Raw genomic sequence first — 19,018 nt, 5'->3', positions numbered from 1 at the left:
AATGAGTCTTAACAAGTGCCGGAGGGAACTCAAACACAGAATGTTTGAGCAAACATGACACTCCAAACAACTTAGTTTGAAACTTGTACCTGGTGATGTCACTGGTGAAAACTTTGTCTTGACTGCTGAGGGTTTCAAATTGGAGAAGTAAGATTGTGTGTCTTGCTCCAGCGCCTGAAATCGTCCTTTTAGTCAATTCTCCTATCACTTTTGGTGCCCTTTTAAAAAAGATGACAACTCTTAAGGTGTGAAAACTAATTCACTTTCAAAGCTACACTACAATGTCAAGGTCAACCATAACGCTCCTATAGGAATATGCCCCATTAAATAGGTAAAACATTATATTATTATAAATTATTATTTATTTATTTATTTATTTATTTAGTTATTATTATTATTATTATTATTATTATTATTATTATTATTAGTAGTAGTAGTAGTAGTAGTAGTAGTAGTAGTAGTGGCAACCTTGGGCCCCACAACCAGGTTTGCACTGTGGCCCCTAAATGACTGAATATGCCACTGCACATGAGACGTCTTGTGTTGGCTGCGTGTAATTGAGTCTTGCCCAAATACTGAAAGTGCCACAGTATTTCTGAGGTCATCATAGGAAGGAGGACAAGTCTGACTACAACACTGGAGATTTTTATGTTTCGGTGCCCTGGCGTTCGGTCTCAGTCGTCGAATTTTTGTGGCTCTAATTTTCTGCTTTTTGCCAAATCTTGGGTTGCTTAAGGTTGATTTGAAGACAAACAATATGACTTAGGTCAGATTTTTGATTTGAGGGCAACAGAGGTGGACTGCGGCTCCGTTTTAAGCTTTTATCAGAGTTTGTAGGCCAAACTTTGGGGGAGTTTGAGGGAAGTGAAGTTGTGGCTTTTTTCAGTCCTGCTCCCATTCATTTTCAATAGGGAATATCTTTGGAATTTTGGGACCCAGGTCCAAGAAAGTTAATGCTCTGTCGAGCATTCACACAATAATGAAATGTTATAAGCCACTATTTTACATGCACAAACAAACAAGGAGAAGCCATCCGATAATAAAGCAAGTGGCCAAGGCCTCTGGTGTGAGTCATTGCTGTGCACAATGCGGAGCTGTGTCCTGTCCTGAGTGTCATCCGTCTTTCATGCTCTTGTGCATAATAAAGTCACAGTTTTGACCTGATGTACTGCTCTCACAGTGCAGCACAGCTGACGTAAAAGAAATATGAAATATAGTAATTGATTTCATTTAGTTTGAGTCTTAACTCAGTACTTAACCAAAATATAGGAACTTTTTAAGAAGTTGACTTTAGGCCGCACGAAGAAACCCTCCGGTGGGATTCTGGGGAGGGATGAAGTGAGGTGATCAGACCGCTGGAAAAACATTTAAATAGACTGGAGCCATGTAGTCCTGCTCTACCTGTATGGCCTCCACAACATCTCAACAGGATGTTTTTCGGAATCACCCATTGCTCGCACATGTTTTTTTATCAAGATTTTTCAGCATTTTAAATATAATTTTGGATCAGAAGACAGCATGCATTAGTTGTTGCCATCGGACCTATGACATCCAACAGCACCACGGGCTCACAGTATCAGGGCGTCGTGGAGAAAGTCCTGCTCGCATCGCTGACTGTTATTCCAAGTTGCACGTTTTTCACTGTTAATGTCATTATGTTGTTTACGCTGCGGAGCAACCCAGTGTTTCGAGAGACGTCTCGCTTCGTTCTACTCTTCAACCTTCTATTTGCTGACACTTTTAGTTTGGCAATTGGCCAGCTCATGTATCTCCTGGCGTCGATGAGAATACAGCTGACGTATCCCGTCTGTGGTTTTATGATTTCAATCAACAGTTTAGCCGCCAACATCTCTTCTTTGACGCTGGTGGTTATGTCGATGGAGAGATACGTGGCTGTTTGCTTCCCACTCAGGCACCCCAGCATCGTCACCATCAGGACCACAGTCTGGGCTATTAGTCTTGTTTGGAGCTATTCCTGCTTGATTCTTCTGGTACGGGTGGGGTTAATGTGCCAGTTTCCCTTCCATGAGTTGGAGACTCTCATGATGGAGGACACCTGTGGCTCGCTCATCTTGTGGCTGCTCCCGGAAGCGGCCCAGTTTGACACAGTGTACCGGTTGTTTCTGTTCATTTCGACGGGTGCCATCATTGTAGGCAGTCTGGCTGTAGTCATTCTAGCTGCCAGGTCCTCCTCAGAAAGACAAAGGTCAGCCAGAAAAATCCATGACACAATGACACTGCATGTGTTCCAGCTGGGGCTGAGTCTTCTGTCCACCATGCACAGCGGGATGCTGAGGGCTACTTTTAAAATAGTGTCACGTATAACTTTTGTTTGCATTAAGAACGTTCTTTACGTTTGTTTTTTCATCAGTCCGCATTGCTTGAGTTGTCTAATCTATGGTCTCAGAGAGGCCGCCATCCGACCCGTCCTCTTGAGCAATCTTGGCTGGCGACTCAAAGTGTCCACTGTTAAAACTCACGTCTCGGCTCGGAACTGGTAGCCAGATACTCACTCTTGATTCTGGGAAACAGGGCTGTGTGATTCATAACATATGATGGCTTCGTTCACACAACCGTGTAAAAAAAATGAAATTTACATGATGTAATCTCAGAAGGATGTGGATGCATATATATTTTTTATGACCTAATCGTACAGATTTCTTCCCATGTCCCCGATAATTCACACCCACACTCAAACAGGGTTGTCTCTGACAGAACGCCACAAGACCTGTTCTCACCTGAGTGTGATAACAGTGTTTTTAGTTGGATTTGCAAACACATTTTGGATTCAGTAAAGTTGCTAACTCCTGCTATCCAAGACTGGGCTACAATGTGTATTCTTCTTCAAGACGATGATGCCGAATAAGGGAGACCTGACCTGGATTTGGAGCAGGGGTGGTGCAATAAGCATGTGTGCTTGTCCAGATTCACAACTCCTTTACTGCACTAAATAAACACACAATTCCACAACATGGATCACTGTCTTCATGACCTTGCTGTGCTGCTGGTGTGAGATTTTATTATTTCAGCGTCCTGGCTTAAGTTCAATATTGCTGCTAAAGTTGCTGCTGTGGATGAAGGTAAATAAACAGCCTGAAAAACCTGTGTTCCACGTCTTATTGAAAAGCATATTTTTATTCGCATATTCGTCAATACACAGAAAGCATGAAAAAATAAGGCTCTCTTAAAAAAATGCCAAAGTGAAAGATGTATATAAAATGTACACTGTGATGGCAACAATATCCCTGTAAATCTAAGGAGCCGACACTGAATAAGTCTGCAGGAATGTGAACTGAGTTCAAGCCCCAGACAATGTTCATTGTGTAGTAAAATATGGCGGCCTTGTTCCTCTGAACGGCCTCCCCAATAAGCATCCCTGCATTGAAGTGACACCACCAGACAAGGATCCCTTCAGCAGGATGGCTTGTGGCTCCCTGCTCCTGCGAGTCTGTTATCCATTCCTGACCCAAACCAGGTTCTTGGTTCTTGGCGGTTTGTTGCTTGCTTGCTGACACTTGGACCTTGAGTTCATTAAGAAGAAATCTTATCTTCCTCTTACTCAACCTTAGTTCAAAAGTCTTTCATTTTTAATGCAGAAAGATGGCACCCAGTGTGACTCACAACACTGCCATGGGCAGTGATGCTTGTTGTGTCCTCGTGTGTTTAATTTGAGAAACATCTGAACTTCGTGGTTCACGCCCTATCTGTCACTCAACTGGTTTCCAAGTGGACACCTGAACCCTCCTCCTGGATCTCCATCTTAAATAGGAGCTCCAGAGCTGCTGACTTGATCCTCCCTCATAGAGGAGACACAGCAGGTTCCAGCTGACTCTTCGACAGTGAAGGTGACTTTATATTCATATGTCATTGTCTTACTTCATCAGCAATAGATGTTGTTGAAGGTTCTTTCTCTGATCCTGCAGATGTATAATGGTGTCTAACAGCAGTGTGGCTGTGGAGCTTCAGTCAGAGCTGGAGCGAATCATGGTCTCTGTTTTCACTGGTGTGCCGTGTGTTGTGCTGCTAACCATTAATGGCATCATTCTTTTCACTCTGAGGAGTAAACAAGTGTTTCGGGAGACGTCCCGCTATGTTCTTCTGACTAACCTTCTTGTTGCAGACTCTCTTTTCATGATGATGAGTCAGATCCTGTACATTCTGGCTAACAGCAGAGCTTTCTTAACATATCCTGTGTGTGGCACATTAATCCTCTATGCCATGCTGACAGAAAGCGTCTTTCCTCTCACGCTGGCTGTGATGTCTATAGAGAGATATGTGGCTGTGTGTTTTCCTTTCAGACACTCCTCCATCGTCACCATGAGATCCACAGCAGCAGCCATCGCTGTAGTGTGGGCTTTCTCTTTTGTCAATGTTCTGATCAGTGTTGTGCTGATGTGTCAGTTTCCATTTGAAGAACTGGACAATCTGGAGATGTCAAGGATTTGTGACTCATTTGTTGTGTTGATAGTTCCAGTGGCTGCTGAATATGATCGAGTCTACAACCTCTTGTTGTTTTCCACAGCAGGTTTTATCGTGACCTCCACTTTTATTGCAGTCTTAATCACAGCCAGGTCGGCCTCAGTGGAAAGAAATTCAGTCCGTAAAGTTCAGAATACTCTGCTGCTGCACATGATCCAACTGGTGCTCGGTCTCTCCTACAGAATATTCATTCCTGTGTCTGTGGCTCTTTTTCAAGTGACGAGCTGGATCAGTTTTGTCCGTATGATGAATGGCATGTATGTGTTGGTTGTTCTTCTGCCCAGATGTCTAAGCTCCCTCATCTATGGTCTCAGAGACCAGACCATCAGACCCGTCCTCTTGTCTAATCTCTGCTGTGGAGTCAAACTAGCTGCAAAGACTCAGATCTCATAGTAGTGTTGCACCAGACTCTGACTGATGAGTGACTGAATGAATGTGGTAAATAACAGGCAAACAGACACTGACAAATTGTTCAAAATCTACCCCTGAACATGTTCCTGAGGCCTTTGTTAGGCAGCAGGCTTGGACTGAAGCAGGCGACACGTTTCAAGATCTAATGACATGAATGGATGAGATACTACAGAAACACAAATATTCTTATCATTAAGACGATTTAGCTTTTTGTGAGACTGAGACTGAAACCCCTGTCTCTGCTGTGAATTGAGTGATGACTCCTGAAATACTTTACGGAACATGATTTCTTGGTAATATTTGTGACGTGCAACAACACTTTAAAGTGAAATGAATTTTATTGAATTATGTCTACAATTAAAAAGTACTGATGTTGTTTAATCCTGCTCTGTCTGCTGTGTTTTCCTTTACCATATGTGTTTTCTGTTAATTTTTACTTACATCTACATGTTGATTTTGATGATCCTGTACATTCTGGCTAACTGCAGAGTTTTCTTAACATATCCTGTTTGTGGCAGATTAATCCTCTATGCCATGCTAACAGACAACATCTTTCCTCTCACACTGGCTGAGATGTCTATAGAGACATATGTGGCTGTGTGTTTTCCTCTCAGACACTCCTCCATCGTCACCTTGAGATCCACAGCAGCAGCCATCGCTCTAGTGTGGGCTTTCTCTTGTGTCAATGTTCTGATCCGTGTTGTGCTGATGTGTGAGTTTCCATTTGAAGAACTGGACAGTCTGGACATGAATGCAATTTGTAATACATTTGTCGTTGTCTTGTCTCCAGTGGCTGCTGAATATGATTGAGTCTACAACATCTTGTTGTTTTCCACAGCAGGTTTTACCATGACGTCCACTTTTATTGCAGTCTTAATCACAGCCAGGTCGGCCTCAGTGGAAAGAAATTCAGTCCGTAAAGTTCAGAATACTCTGCTGCTGCACATGATCCAGCTGGTGCTCGGTCTCTCCTCCAGAATATTCATTCCTGTGTCTGTGGCTCTTTTTCAAGTGATGAGCTGGATCAGTTTTGTCCGGATGATGAATGTCATGTATGTGTTGGTTGTTCTTCTCCCCAGATGTCTAAGCTCCCTCATCTATGGTCTCAGAGACCAGACCATCAGACCCGTCCTCTTGTCTAATCTCTGCTGTGGATTCACTCGAGCTGTAAATAATCAGATCTCATAGTAGTGTTTCACCAGACTCTGACTGATGAGTGACTGAATGAATGTGGTAAATAACAGGCAAACAGACACTGACAAATTGCTCAAAATCTACCCCTGAACATGTTCCTGAGGCCTTTGTTTGGCCAATTTAAGAAACTTAAGTTTTGGCTCCTCGCTTCCTGAACCCTCTCCTGACAGAACAGTGACACATCTACTCATAGAAATCACGTTTTTTCATGAGTTTACTTTTGAATATTTCGATTTATAAGCTAACAACCCCTTTGAAGCAAACTTTAAGATGACGAAATGTTTTTGTGACCGTCAAACATTACTGAACAACAGCTGAATAATTTATGTGTTTTGAACAGGCAGATAAAGTAACTGGTCCTCTGAGTCTCTCCTCATCAACCCAGGAGTTGGTTTGTTGGGTTCTTCTTCATGATGAAACTGTTTTGATAGGTAAAAATAGCTCGTGTTTTCAGTGACACACACATGAGCATGACCACATTGGGAGATGATGTAATGTTGACTTTCAAACTTCACTGAACTCTTGAGAGAATCATCAGAATGATTAATGAGTCTTAACAAGTGCCGGAGGGAACTCAAACACAGAATGTTTGAGCAAACATGACACTCCAAACAACTTAGTTTGAAACTTGTACCTGGTGATGTCACTGGTGAAAACTTTGTCTTGACTGCTGAGGGTTTCAAATTGGAGAAGTAAGATTGTGTGTCTTGCTCCAGCGCCTGAAATCGTCCTTTTAGTCAATTCTCCTATCACTTTTGGTGCCCTTTTAAAAAAGATGACAACTCTTAAGGTGCGAAAACTAATTCACTTTCAAAGCTACACTACAATGTCAAGGTCAACCATAACGCTCCTATAGGAATATGCCCCATTAAAAAGGTAAAACATTATATTATTATTACAAATTATTATTTATTTATCTATTTATTTATTTATTAATTAATTTATTATTATTATTATTATTATTATTATTATTATTATTATTATTATTATTAGTAGTAGTAGTAGTAGTAGTAGTAGTAGTAGTGGCAACCTTGGGCCCCACAACCAGGTTTGCACTGTGGCCCCTAAATGACTGAATATGCCACTGCACATGAGACGTCTTGTGTTAGCTGCGTGTAATTGAGTCTCGCCCAAATACTGAAAGTGCCACAGTATTTCTGAGGTCATCATAGGAAGGAGGACAAGTCTGACTACAACACTGGAGATTTTCATGTTTTGGTGCCCTGGTGTTTCCTGACGTCTCAGTCGTCGAATTTTTTTTGGCTCAAATTTTCTGCTTTTTGCCAAATCTTGGGTTGCTTAAGGCTGATTTGAAGACAAACAATATGACTTAGGTCAGATTTTTGATTTGAGGGTGACAGAGGTGGAAGTGAAGTTGTGGCTTTTTTCAGTCCTGCTCCCATTCATTTTCAATAGGGAATATCTTTGGAATTTTGGGACCTAGGTCCAAGAAAGTTAATGCTCTGTCGAGCATTCACACAATAATGAAATGTTATAAGCCACTATTTTACATGCACAAACAAACAAGGAGAAGCCATCCGATAATAAAGCAAGTGGCCAAGGCCTCTGGTGTGAGTCATTGCTGTGCACAATGCGGAGCTGTGTCCTGTCCTGAGTGTCATCCGTCTTTCATGCTCTTGTGCATAATAAAGTCACAGTTTTGACCTGGTGTACTGCTCTCACAGTGCAGCACAGCTGACGTAAAAGAAATATGAAATATAGTAATCTAAATATATATATAATAATCTAAATAATTTCATTTAGTTTGAGTCTTAACTCAGTACTTAACCAAAATATAGGAACTTTTTAAGAAGTTGACTTTAGGCCGCACGAAGAAACCCTCCGGTGGGATTCTGGGGAGGGATGAAGTGAGGTGATCAGACCGCTGGAAAAACATTTAAATAGACTGGAGCCATGTAGTCCTGCTCTACCTGTATGGCCTCCACAACATCTCAACAGGATGTTTTTCGGTATCACCCATTGCTCGCACATGTTTTTTTATCAAGATTTTTCAGCATTTTAAATATAATTTTGGATCAGAAGACAGCATGCATTAGTTGTTGCCATCGGACCTATGACATCCAACAGCACCACGGGCTCACAGTATCAGGGCGTCGTGGAGAAAGTCCTGCTCGCATCGCTGACTTTTATTCCAAGTTGCACGTTTTTCACTGTTAATGTCATTATGTTGTTTACGCTGCGGAGCAAGCCAGTGTTTCGAGAGACGTCTGGCTTCGTTCTACTCTTCAACCGTCTATTTGCTGACACTTTTAGTTTGGCAATGGGCCAGCTCATGTATCTCCTGGCGTCGATGAGAATACAGCTGACGTATCCCGTCTGTGGTTTTTTGATTTCAATCAACAGTTTAGCCGCCAACATCTCTCCTTTGACGCTGGTGGTTATGTCGATGGAGAGATACGTGGCTGTTTGCTTCCCACTCAGGCACCCCAGCATCGTCACCATCAGGACCACAGTCTGGGCTATTAGTCTTGTTTGGAGCTATTCCTGCTTGATTCTTCTGGTACGGGTGGGGTTAATGTGCCAGTTTCCCTTCCATGAGCTGGAGACTCTCATGATGGAGGACACCTGTGGCTCGCTCATCTTGTGGCTGCTCCCGGAAGCGGCCCAGTTTGACACAGTGTACCGGTTGTTTCTGTTCATTTCGACGGGTGCCATCATTGTAGGCAGTCTGGCTGTAGTCATTCTAGCTGCCAGGTCCTCCTCAGAAAGACAAAGGTCAGCCAGAAAAATCCGTGACACAATGTCACTACATGTGTTCCAGCTAGGGCTGAGTCTTCTGTCCACCATGCACAGCGGGATGCTGAGGGCTACTTTTAAGATAGTGTCACGTATAACTTTGGTTCGCATTAAGAACGTTCTTTACGTTTGTTCTTTCATCTGTCCCCATTGCTTGAGTTCTCTAATCTATGGTCTCAGAGAGGCCGCCATCCGACCCGTCCTCTTGAGCAATCTTGGCTGGCGACTCAAAGTGTCCACTGTTAAAACTCACGTCTCGGCTCGGAACTGGTAGCCAGATACTCACTCTTGATTCTGGGAAACAGGGCTGTGTGATTCATAACATATGATGGCTTCGTTCACACAACCGTGTAAAAAAAATGAAATTTACATGATGTAATCTCAGAAGGATGTGGATGCATATATATTTTTTATGACCTAATCGTACAGATTTCTTCCCATGTCCCCGATAATTCACACCCACACTCAAACAGGGTTGTCTCTGACAGAACGCCACAACACCTGTTCTCACCTGAGTGTGATAACAGTGTTTTTAGTTGGATTTGGAACACATTTTGGATTCAGTAAAGTTGCTAACTCCTGCCATCCAAGACTGGGCTACAATGTGGATTCTTCTTCAAGACGATGATGTCGAATAAGGGAGACCTGACCTGGATTTGGAGCAGGGGTGGTGCAATAAGCATGTGTGCTTGTCCAGATTCACAACTCCTTTACTGCACTAAATAAACACACAATTCCACAACATGGATCACTGTCTTCATGACCTTGCTGTGCTGCTGGTGTGAGATTTTATTATTTCAGCGTCCTGGCTTAAGTTCAATATTGCTGCTAAAGTTGCTGCTGTGGATGAAGGTAAATAAACAGCCTGAAAAACCTGTGTTCGACGTCTTATTGAAAAGCATATTTTTATTCGCATATTCGTCAATACACAGAAAGCATGAAAAAATAAGGCTCTCTTAAAAAAATGCCAAAGTGAAAGATGTATATAAAATGTACACTGTGATGGCAACAATATCCCTGTAAATCTAAGGAGCCGACACTGAATAAGTCTGCAGGAATGTGAACTGAGTTCAAGCCCCAGACAATGTTCATTGTGTAGTAAAATATGGCGGCCTTGTTCCTCTGAACGGCCTCCCCAATAAGCATCCCTGCATTGAAGTGACACCACCAGACAAGGATCCCTTCAGCAGGATGGCTTGTGGCTCCCTGCTCCTACGAGTCTGTTATCCATTCCTGACCCAGACCAGGTTCTTGGTTCTTGGCGGTTTGTTGCTTGCTTGCTGACACTTGGACCTTGAGTTCATTAAGAAGAAATCTTATCTTCCTCTTACTCAACCTTAGTTCAAAAGTCTTTCATTTTTAATGCAGAAAGATGGCACCCAGTGTGACTCACAACACTGCCATGGGCAGTGATGCTTGTTGTGTCCTCGTGTGTTTAATTTGAGAAACATCTGAACTTCGTGGTTCACGCCCTATCTGTCACTCAACTGGTTTCCAAGTGGACACCTGAACCCTCCTCCTGGATCTCCATCTTAAATAGGAGCTCCAGAGCTGCTGACTTGATCCTCCCTCATAGCGGAGACACAGCAGGTTCCAGCTGACTCTTCGACAGTGAAGGTGACTTTATATTCATATGTCATTGTCTTACTTCATCAGCAATAGATGTTGTTGAAGGTTCTTTCTCTGATCCTGCAGATGTATAATGGTGTCTAACAGCAGTGTGGCTGTGGAGCTTCAGTCAGAGCTCGAGCGAATCATGGTCTCTGTTTTCACCGGTGTGCCGTGTGCTGCCCTGCTAACCATTAATGCCATCATTCTGTTCACCCTGAGGAGTAAACAAGTGTTTCGGGAGACGTCCCGCTATGTTCTTCTGACTAACCTTCTTGTTGCAGACTCTCTTTTCATGATGATCACTCAGAGCATGTACCTCATGGCTAACAGCAGAGTTTTCTTATCATATCCTGTGTGTGGTATCCTGGTCCTCTATGGGACGCTAACAGACAGCATCTTTCCTCTCACACTGGCTGTGATGTCAATAGAGAGATATGTGGCTGTGTGTTTTCCTCTCAGACACTCCTCCATCGTCACCATGAGATCCACAGCAGCAGCCATCGCTCTAGTGTGGGCTTTCTCTTGTGTCAATGTTCTGATCCGTGTTGTGCTGATGTGTCAGTTTCCATTTGAAGAACTGGACAGTCTGGAGATGTCAAGGATTTGTGACTCATTTGTTGTTTTGACGGTTCCAGCCGCTGCTAAGTACCGCAGAGTCTACAACATTTTTCTGTTTTCTGTGGCAGGTTTTACTCTGACCTCTACTTTTATTGTGGTCTTGAACAAAGCCAGGTCGGCCTCAAAGGACAACAGTTTTGCCCGTAATGCTCAGAGTACAATGCTGTTGCACATGATCCAGCTGATCCTTGGTCTCTCCTCCTCCATTTTCTATCCAGTGTCTGTGGCTCTGTATGAAGTGATGAGCTGGATCTCTTTTGTCCGTATGATGAACGTCACCTATGTGTTGGTTATTCTTCTGCCCAGATGTCTTAGCTCCCTCATCTATGGTCTCAGGGACCAGACCATCAGACCCGTCCTCTTGCTTAATCTCTGCTGTGGACTCAAACTAACTGGGAAAACTCGGTTCTCCCCCTAGTGGTGTTGTACTACTCCGGTACATCACATTTCTAAACCTAGCATACACACGACTAACTCCACCTTGTACAGGGTGTTTTGGAATTATAGTAACTAGAGGGAGATATATGAGCACCTCCAGGGCACCTCTGGCTCTGCTGTACTCATCTGGTGAAACAGGAAGCTGCAGAAGGATGATGACATGAGAGTGACATAATGCTATATTATACATAAGGCAGACAGCAGTTGTGCTCCCAAACTGTGCTGTGTAGCACAACATGGCACAAACATTAAGTTCATTTATTCACAAGTTGCTTCAGTGTTTCCCTGAGGTATGTTAGGACTCTTTCAAGGTCCACAACTCTTTGGACACCTCACTGATGGAAGCCACAGCAGCAGCAAGACCAACCTGCCAACTGATGAGAATTGTTGTGTAACTTTATATGAAGTCAACTACAGTGAATGATGTCTCAATGTACAACAAGACAAGACAATAAAATTATCTTCATCTGGTCATTCAGGTGCATCTGGTGTGTCTGTGTCATCCTCTGCTGCCATCATCACTCCACTCTGGATAGAGTTGTCTGATGATTCCGGTACCTTCTCATCCTGGGGATGAACTCTTTTCCTGTCCATGGAGCTTTCGCCTTTTCGCCTCTGCTTTTAACATTATTATTTCTGTGTGACCCCCTGAGTCAGCTGCCACACACTCTGTGTTGGGCATTCAGCCAGGCGGAGTCCTCCTCGACTGACTGACACACGTGCAATATAATGATGCAATGTGATGTAATGAGTGTGGTTCTAAGTCAGACCTGTTTTCACTGCAAAATCTGAATTTAAACTGAGCTCTGTAGAGCAGCAACTGGAAAGCAACTGGCCATGTTGTGACCTGAACTCTGCCCTTGGCCCACTGTGACACATGTTTGTCTGAGAGGCTTGAGAACATTTATGACAGAAGAATTGTCTCCTCTGAACATTTGAATCACGTTGTGGATGTGTGCTCCAACTGCCAGATGATTTTTATGTCATCCAAACATCATGTATTTCACCATTTATCACAGCAATACGGCGATTTGGGAATCTCCGGACTGGCTGCTGCATGTAGATGCAGCCGAGCCTCGCGGTCCTCTCTCCCGCATCAAACGTCAGTGGTTCATGAAGACCCTTGATTTACATGCATTTTTGGGTTCCAACAATCCATTTATTCAGACAAATAATAAACAGACAAATTCCCCACTGTGAGAAGAATGAAGAATACAGGGAGTATCAGTGTGTGAGTTAGTAAGCAGCAACAGACCGTCTGTATTGACAGATGCCAGACACACTCGAACACGGCGACTGCCTGGACCCACAACATACATACACTGACTCACTTTCACCACCATGAAATCCCATCTGGAGCGAAACAAACTCTGCTCTGTTTGTAAGTCAGAGAAGAACATGACATGATGGAGCAGCATTAGCGTCTGTAGCGAATCAAATGAGATAATGTGTTCTGATGTCCACTGACTGGGGAGGAGCCTAAGCGCCAGTCCAGAGCGTAGTGAACGTTCCGTCCTTCGTCCTACCAACCACCTCACTCCAGAGCTGAAACTGCTAGCACTGCCGCTACTACCGCTAGCATTGTAGCTGGCAAAGCGCTCCACAACTCAAGTGAAGAGTCTTAGGAATATTAGCTAAGGGCACCATGATACGTTTGGGAGAAATAAGTACCACACAACGTGAAGGAATAAATGTGAAATTAAAAGGAGAAACATGAAATCAAATGCAACAAAGTTGCTGCATTCTCGTTGAGGAAAGCAGCCAAGGATCTGTCATGTGTGTCATTTCCACCTCCAGCCTTTTTCGGTGGGCGGCACCCAGACCTAACATTATTTTTGTCTGTGAATAACAATAATGTTATTTTTTTTTTGCCTAAACAATGATTCCAAAAAATGTCCAAAGTGTCTCACCAGCACTTTAAAGGAGAACATTTTTTGTTCATGCAAAGAATTTCTCTGATGGGATTCTGGGAGGGGACCAAGTCAGGTGATCAGCGTGCTGAAATCAGGTTTAAATAGACTCGAACCACACAGTCCTGCTTCACAATCCCGGGAGCGGAGTCCTCAACAACATCATTGGGGTGATGGAATCGAACAAGAATTCCTACAGCAGGACGATTTAAGGCTCCCAGTTCCTGATGATCCAACAAGAATAAGACTCCCGGAGCAATCTGGATTGCATTATTCATTCCTGACCTAGATCAGGTTCTCTGTGGCTTTTCTTTGACCTCAGTGACACTCTGGTTTGTTCCTTGCTTGCTGGAACGTACAAAGACCTTGAGATGATCAGGAAGAAATTGTGTCTTTTGCTCACTCAGCCTTTGTTCAAAGGCCTTTGATTTTGTATGAAACAAGGAGGCACCCAGTTTGACTGGCATCAGTTGTGCCATGGGCAAAACTACGTGTTGTATTCTGTGGTGGTTATTTATATCATCAACTCTGAGATTGTTGGCTTCCTACAACTGAGGCAGAAGGTTCCAGGAAGGTGACTTCATCATCCAGTTTATTTGTCTTCCTTCCTCAGCAATAGATAGCAAAAAGGTTCTTCGTCTGATCCTGCAGATGTATGATGGTGTCTAACAGCAGTGTGGCTGTGCAGCGTCAGTCAGAGCTGGAGCGAATCATGGTCTCTGTTTTCACTGGTGTGCCGTGTGTTGTGCTGCTAACCATTAATGCCATCATTCTGTTCACCCTGAGGAGTAAACAAGTGTTTCGGGAGACGTCCCGCTATGTTCTTCTGACAAACCTTCTTGTTGCAGACTCTCTCTACATGATGATCAGTCAGATCATTTACATCATGGCTAACAGCAGAGTTTTCTTATCATATCCTGTGTGTGGCACATTAATCCTCTGTGCATCACTAACAGACAGCATCCTTCCTCTCACACTGGCTGTGATGTCTATAGAGAGATATGTGGCTGTGTGTTTTCCTCTCAGACACTCCTCCATCGTCACCTTGAGATCCACAGCAGCAGCCATCGCTCTAGTGTGGGCTTTCTCTTTTGTCAATGTTCTGATCCGTGTTGTGTTGATGTGTCAGTTTCCGTTTGAAGAACTGGACAGTCTGGAGATGTCAAGGATTTGTGACTCATTTGTTGTGTTGATGGTTCCAGCTGCTGCTAAGTACCGCAGAGTCTACAACATTTTTCTGTTTTCTGTGGCAGGTTTTATTGTGACCTCCACTTTTATTGTGGTCTTGATCAGCGCCAGGTCGGCCTCAACAGACAACAGTTTTGCCCGTAAAACTCAGAATACTCTGCTGCTGCACATGATCCAGCTGATCCTTGGTCTCTCCTCCACCATTTTCTATCCAGTGTCTGTGGCTCTGTATGAAGTGATGAGCTGGATCACTTTCGTCCGTATGATGAATGTCGCCTATGTTTTGTTTTTTCTTCTGCCCAGATGTCTAAGCTCCCTCATCTATGGTCTCAGGGACCAGACCATCAGACCCGTCCTCTTGTCTAATCTCTGCTGTGGACTCAAAATAACTGGAAAAACTCACTTCTCCCGCTAGTGGTGTTGTACTACTCCAGTCCACCATGTTTATGCTCCACTTTGTACAGGGTGTTTTGGAATTATAAAAACTAGAGGGAGATATGTAAGCACCTCCAGGGCACCTCTGGCTCTGCTGTACTCATTTGGTGAAACAGGAAGCCACAGGATGATACATGAGAGTGACTTAAGGCTATACTATAACATGAGGCAGACAGCAGCTGTGCTCCCAAACTGTGATGTGCTGCACAACATGGCACAAACATTGATTCCTCACAAACTCTGAGCACTTCAAGCAGGTTGTTCCTGAAGAAGACTTTTCAATTAACAAGATATATTTTAAGGCCCAGTGCCTTATTTTCATCCCTCAAGAGTGAATGAGAAGCAATTCAATGAAAGATGTTTAGGAGACAAAGTCAGAGAGGTTACATTGAGATGGTTTGGACATGTACAGAGGAGAGATAGCCAGTACATTGAGAGGAAGATGTTGAGGTTGGAACTGCCAGGCAGAAGGTGGAGAGGAAGGCCAAAGAGGCCCTCTATTGTCTTGCACTCAGCCATATAAATATGATTATCCTATGGGAATAATGTTTTTTTCTTTCTTATAATTAGATTAATGAAGTTATATTATGCTATTGAATAAACTGCTAAATACTGCTATGCCAAATGAAAGACTGAATCCAACAGACATTGTGATATTGGGTAAGGTAACCTCAATTTGGCCCTGAATGCGTGGAAGAATGTGTGGGGTGGAGAGTGAGTTATGAAAGGTAGGAACCACCTGGTATGAGGACCAAGGAGCAATCGATGAGCCATTTAACCTCTGGACTGGTCCAAACCGCATGATCTGATCCTGAATTTGTGGGGAAAAGTACCTCCCTCCCTCTGGAATGTGAAAGATAAGGAACCTCTGGGGAGCACAGATGGGTATGGAGGACAAATGTATGAACCACAGAGCCAGATAGAGTCTAGATGAGCCAGTCAGCCAGTCAAACCAAGCCAATCGGACGAGTGGACCAGATTATTATCACAAAAAGGACCAAGAATGGATAACATCAAAAGGATTGGTGTCAACACAGCATCTGGAATTTGACGCATGGCGACAAGGACCGAAGGAGACTGGGACCAATCAACGGAGACTGTGCCTTAAAAGATAAACTGAAAGTGTATAAAAAGGGTCAGAGCCAGAGAGTCATTGTCTCACCACACCACTTGAGCTAAGGCTAAGTCAGGCATAGTTGTGGACCCAGAGCTCTGTAAGGGTAATTAGACTCCTCTGTCAGGGAATAAATTCTTTTGATTTTAACTTGGATTCTTGGTAGTCGCGTGGAGGATACACGTTAGGTGTATTTCCCTACAATCCCGGTTAAAATAGCTTTCGACTTTCTTCACCCCTTTGTGTTAAGTCTAGAACTGGGGTTGGTCTTGCACTTAATATTATTTTAAAGAAATGAACACATTGCAAATTGTAAAGCTGTCCTCATTAAAACACTTTTTGGGGCTTATATTGGCTTCATTTACCACAATCCAGTCTCTCCTGAGATGATGTAGCTTGGACTTTGTGAAGACCAAGGAGTCCTTTTAGTATTTTCTTTTTTCCTTTTTGAAATGTATGTTTTCATGTTCCATCCAGAAATTGTTGGGAATTGCACATTCTTTCCCTTCCTTTCATTAGTATTATTATATTTTGGAAATATCAGAAATAGAGACATTATGCCCGACAAGAGCTTTCTCAACTGGTTTACTCCCACTGTGTCTGTCGCTCAACTGGTTTCCAAGTGGACACCTGAACCTTCCTCCTGGATCTCCATCTTAAATAGGAGCTCCAGAGCTGCTGACCTGATCCTCCCTCATGGAGGAGACGCAGCAGGTTCCAGCTGACTCTTCGACAGGGAAGGTGACTTCATCATCATGTGTCATTGTCTTTCTTCCTCAGCAATAGATGTTGAAGGTTCTTCTTCTGATCCTGCAGATGTATCATGGTGTCTAACAGCAGTGTGACTGTGCAGCGTCAGTCAGAGCAGGAGCGAATCATGGTTTCAGTTTTCACTGGTGTGCCGTGTGTTACGCTGCTAACCATTAATGCCATCATTCTGTTCACCCTGAGGAGTAAACAAGTGTTTCGGGAGACGTCGCGCTATGTTCTTCTGACTAACCTTCTTGTTGCAGACTCTCTTTTCATGATGATCAGTCAGATCCTGTTCATTCTGGCTAACTGCAGAGTTTTCTTAACATATCCTGTGTGTGGCACATTAATCCTCCATACTATGCTAACAGAGAGCATCTTTCCTCTCACGCTGGCTGTGATGTCTATAGAGAGATATGTGGCTGTGTGTTTTCCTCTCAGACACTCCTCCATCGTCACCATGAGATCCACAGCAGCAGCCATCGCTGTAGTGTGGGCTTTCTCTTGTGTCAATGTTCTGATCCGTGTTGTGCTGATGTGTCAATTTGCATATGAAGAACTGGACAATCTGGAGATGTCAAGGATTTGTGACTCATTTGTTGTGTTGATGGTTCCAGCTGCTGCTGAATATGATCGAATCTACAACATCTTGTTGTTTTCCACAGCAGGTTTTACCATGACGTCCACTTTTATTGCAGTCTTAATCACAGCCAGGTCGGCCTCAGTGGAAAGAAATTCAGTCCGTAAAGTTCAGAATACTCTGCTGCTGCACATGATCCAGCTGGTGCTCGGTCTCTCCTCCAGAATATTCATTCCTGTATCTGTGGCTCTTTTTCAAGTGATGAGCTGGATCAGTTTTGTCCGTATGATGAATGTCATGTATGTGTTGGTTGTTCTTCTCCCCAGATGTCTAAGCTCCCTCATCTATGGTCTCAGAGACCAGACCATCAGACCCAACCTCTTGTCTAATCTCTGCTGTGGACTCAAACTTGCTGCAAAGAAGCAGATCTCATAGTGGTGTTGCTCCAGACTCTGACTCACACAGATGACTGACTGAACTCTGGTCTCTTGATCTTCAGCAGTGATGATCAATAGGATCATCCTATCAATATCATCAACATCAATGTATTGAATAACAGCCAAACAGACAGTAAGAACATTGTTAAAAGTCAAAACCTAAATATGTTTCTGAGACCTGCGTTTGAACGGTCAGTTCTTCAGGCAGCAGGCTGGAACTGAAGCAGGTGACATGTTTCAAGATCTAATGCCACATTCCTTTGCCAGATTTACATCTCTAAATACAATAAGGCGCATACATTAGAAACTACACAAACACAACCAAATCATCTCATTAAAGAAGAACATTTCACTTTTAGCAAGACAAAAACTGAAAGCTATCTCACTGCAATAAATCTTGTGACTCTCAGTGATACGTTTTGGAAGATTTCTTTGTTATATTTGTGACGTGTAAAATCACTTCAAGGTGAAATGAGATTCATTAAATTGCGTCTAAAATAAAAATATATCAATGCAGTTTCTTGCCCGAGTCCTATTCTGCTATTTTCTTTCAGCAACCATGTTTTGAGTTTTAAGTTTGACTTGACTTTGACTCATAGTCACAACAATGTTTCTACAGAGGCTTGGTGCAAAACCAGTGACGCAAATATGTGATATTGATCACACTATAATGTGACCAGCTGTAGTTATACAGTTTGAGTGTAATGACTAGATGTTTCATGAGCTAGTTATATATATATTTGAAATAAAAAGTGATTGATGTTGACTGTCTTCACGGTATCCATGTCATCAGTTACAATCTACATTATATTATATTATGTTATATTATATTATATTATATTATATAGATCAAAATCTCACTGAAGCATTGTGATTTGTGATTGGGACCAAATTAATCACACATTTCGTGTCTGCTCTGAATGTAACTTAAAGAAAGATGTTATCAACAAAAAGTGGCCAAAAATGCTTTCCTCTTGCAAACATTTGTTTACTCCCACAACCCAACATAACATGATGATACATGAGAGTGACATAATGCTATACTATACATGAGGCCGACAGCAGCTGTGCTCCCAAACTGTGATGTGCTGCACAA

General features: G+C 43.0%; 6 protein-coding genes across 6 annotated transcripts; all 6 read left to right on the top strand.

The window, feature by feature from the left end:
• The first annotated feature begins 1,544 nt into the window (after positions 1-1,544).
• On the top strand, positions 1,545-2,501 carry LOC128748091 (odorant receptor 131-2-like). The gene has a single exon (XM_053846485.1). The coding sequence runs from the start codon at positions 1,545-1,547 to the stop codon at positions 2,499-2,501; it is 957 nt and encodes a 318-aa protein (XP_053702460.1).
• Positions 2,502-3,930: 1,429 nt separating this feature from the next.
• On the top strand, positions 3,931-4,872 carry LOC128748090 (odorant receptor 131-2-like). Its single transcript, XM_053846484.1, has one exon. It carries the CDS (start codon positions 3,931-3,933, stop codon positions 4,870-4,872), a length of 942 nt encoding a protein of 313 aa, XP_053702459.1.
• Positions 4,873-8,158: 3,286 nt separating this feature from the next.
• On the top strand, positions 8,159-9,115 carry LOC128748089 (odorant receptor 131-2-like). Its single transcript, XM_053846482.1, has one exon. The coding sequence runs from the start codon at positions 8,159-8,161 to the stop codon at positions 9,113-9,115; it is 957 nt and encodes a 318-aa protein (XP_053702457.1).
• A 1,428-nt stretch (positions 9,116-10,543) lies between these two features.
• Positions 10,544-11,488, top strand: LOC128748088 (odorant receptor 131-2-like). Its single transcript, XM_053846481.1, has one exon. The coding sequence runs from the start codon at positions 10,544-10,546 to the stop codon at positions 11,486-11,488; it is 945 nt and encodes a 314-aa protein (XP_053702456.1).
• Positions 11,489-14,100: 2,612 nt separating this feature from the next.
• Positions 14,101-15,021, top strand: LOC128748087 (odorant receptor 131-2-like). Its single transcript, XM_053846480.1, has one exon. The coding sequence runs from the start codon at positions 14,131-14,133 to the stop codon at positions 15,019-15,021; it is 891 nt and encodes a 296-aa protein (XP_053702455.1). The 5' UTR covers positions 14,101-14,130.
• A 1,957-nt stretch (positions 15,022-16,978) lies between these two features.
• On the top strand, positions 16,979-17,920 carry LOC128748086 (odorant receptor 131-2-like). Its single transcript, XM_053846479.1, has one exon. The coding sequence runs from the start codon at positions 16,979-16,981 to the stop codon at positions 17,918-17,920; it is 942 nt and encodes a 313-aa protein (XP_053702454.1).
• Positions 17,921-19,018: the final 1,098 nt, after the last annotated feature.

Source organism: Synchiropus splendidus, chromosome 17 (genome assembly GCF_027744825.2).
Source record: "Synchiropus splendidus isolate RoL2022-P1 chromosome 17, RoL_Sspl_1.0, whole genome shotgun sequence".
In the NCBI taxonomy this organism is placed as follows: domain Eukaryota; kingdom Metazoa; phylum Chordata; class Actinopteri; order Syngnathiformes; family Callionymidae; genus Synchiropus; species Synchiropus splendidus.
Note: the sequence above shows the minus strand (reverse complement) of the source record. Positions and strands in the feature narration are given on the sequence as shown.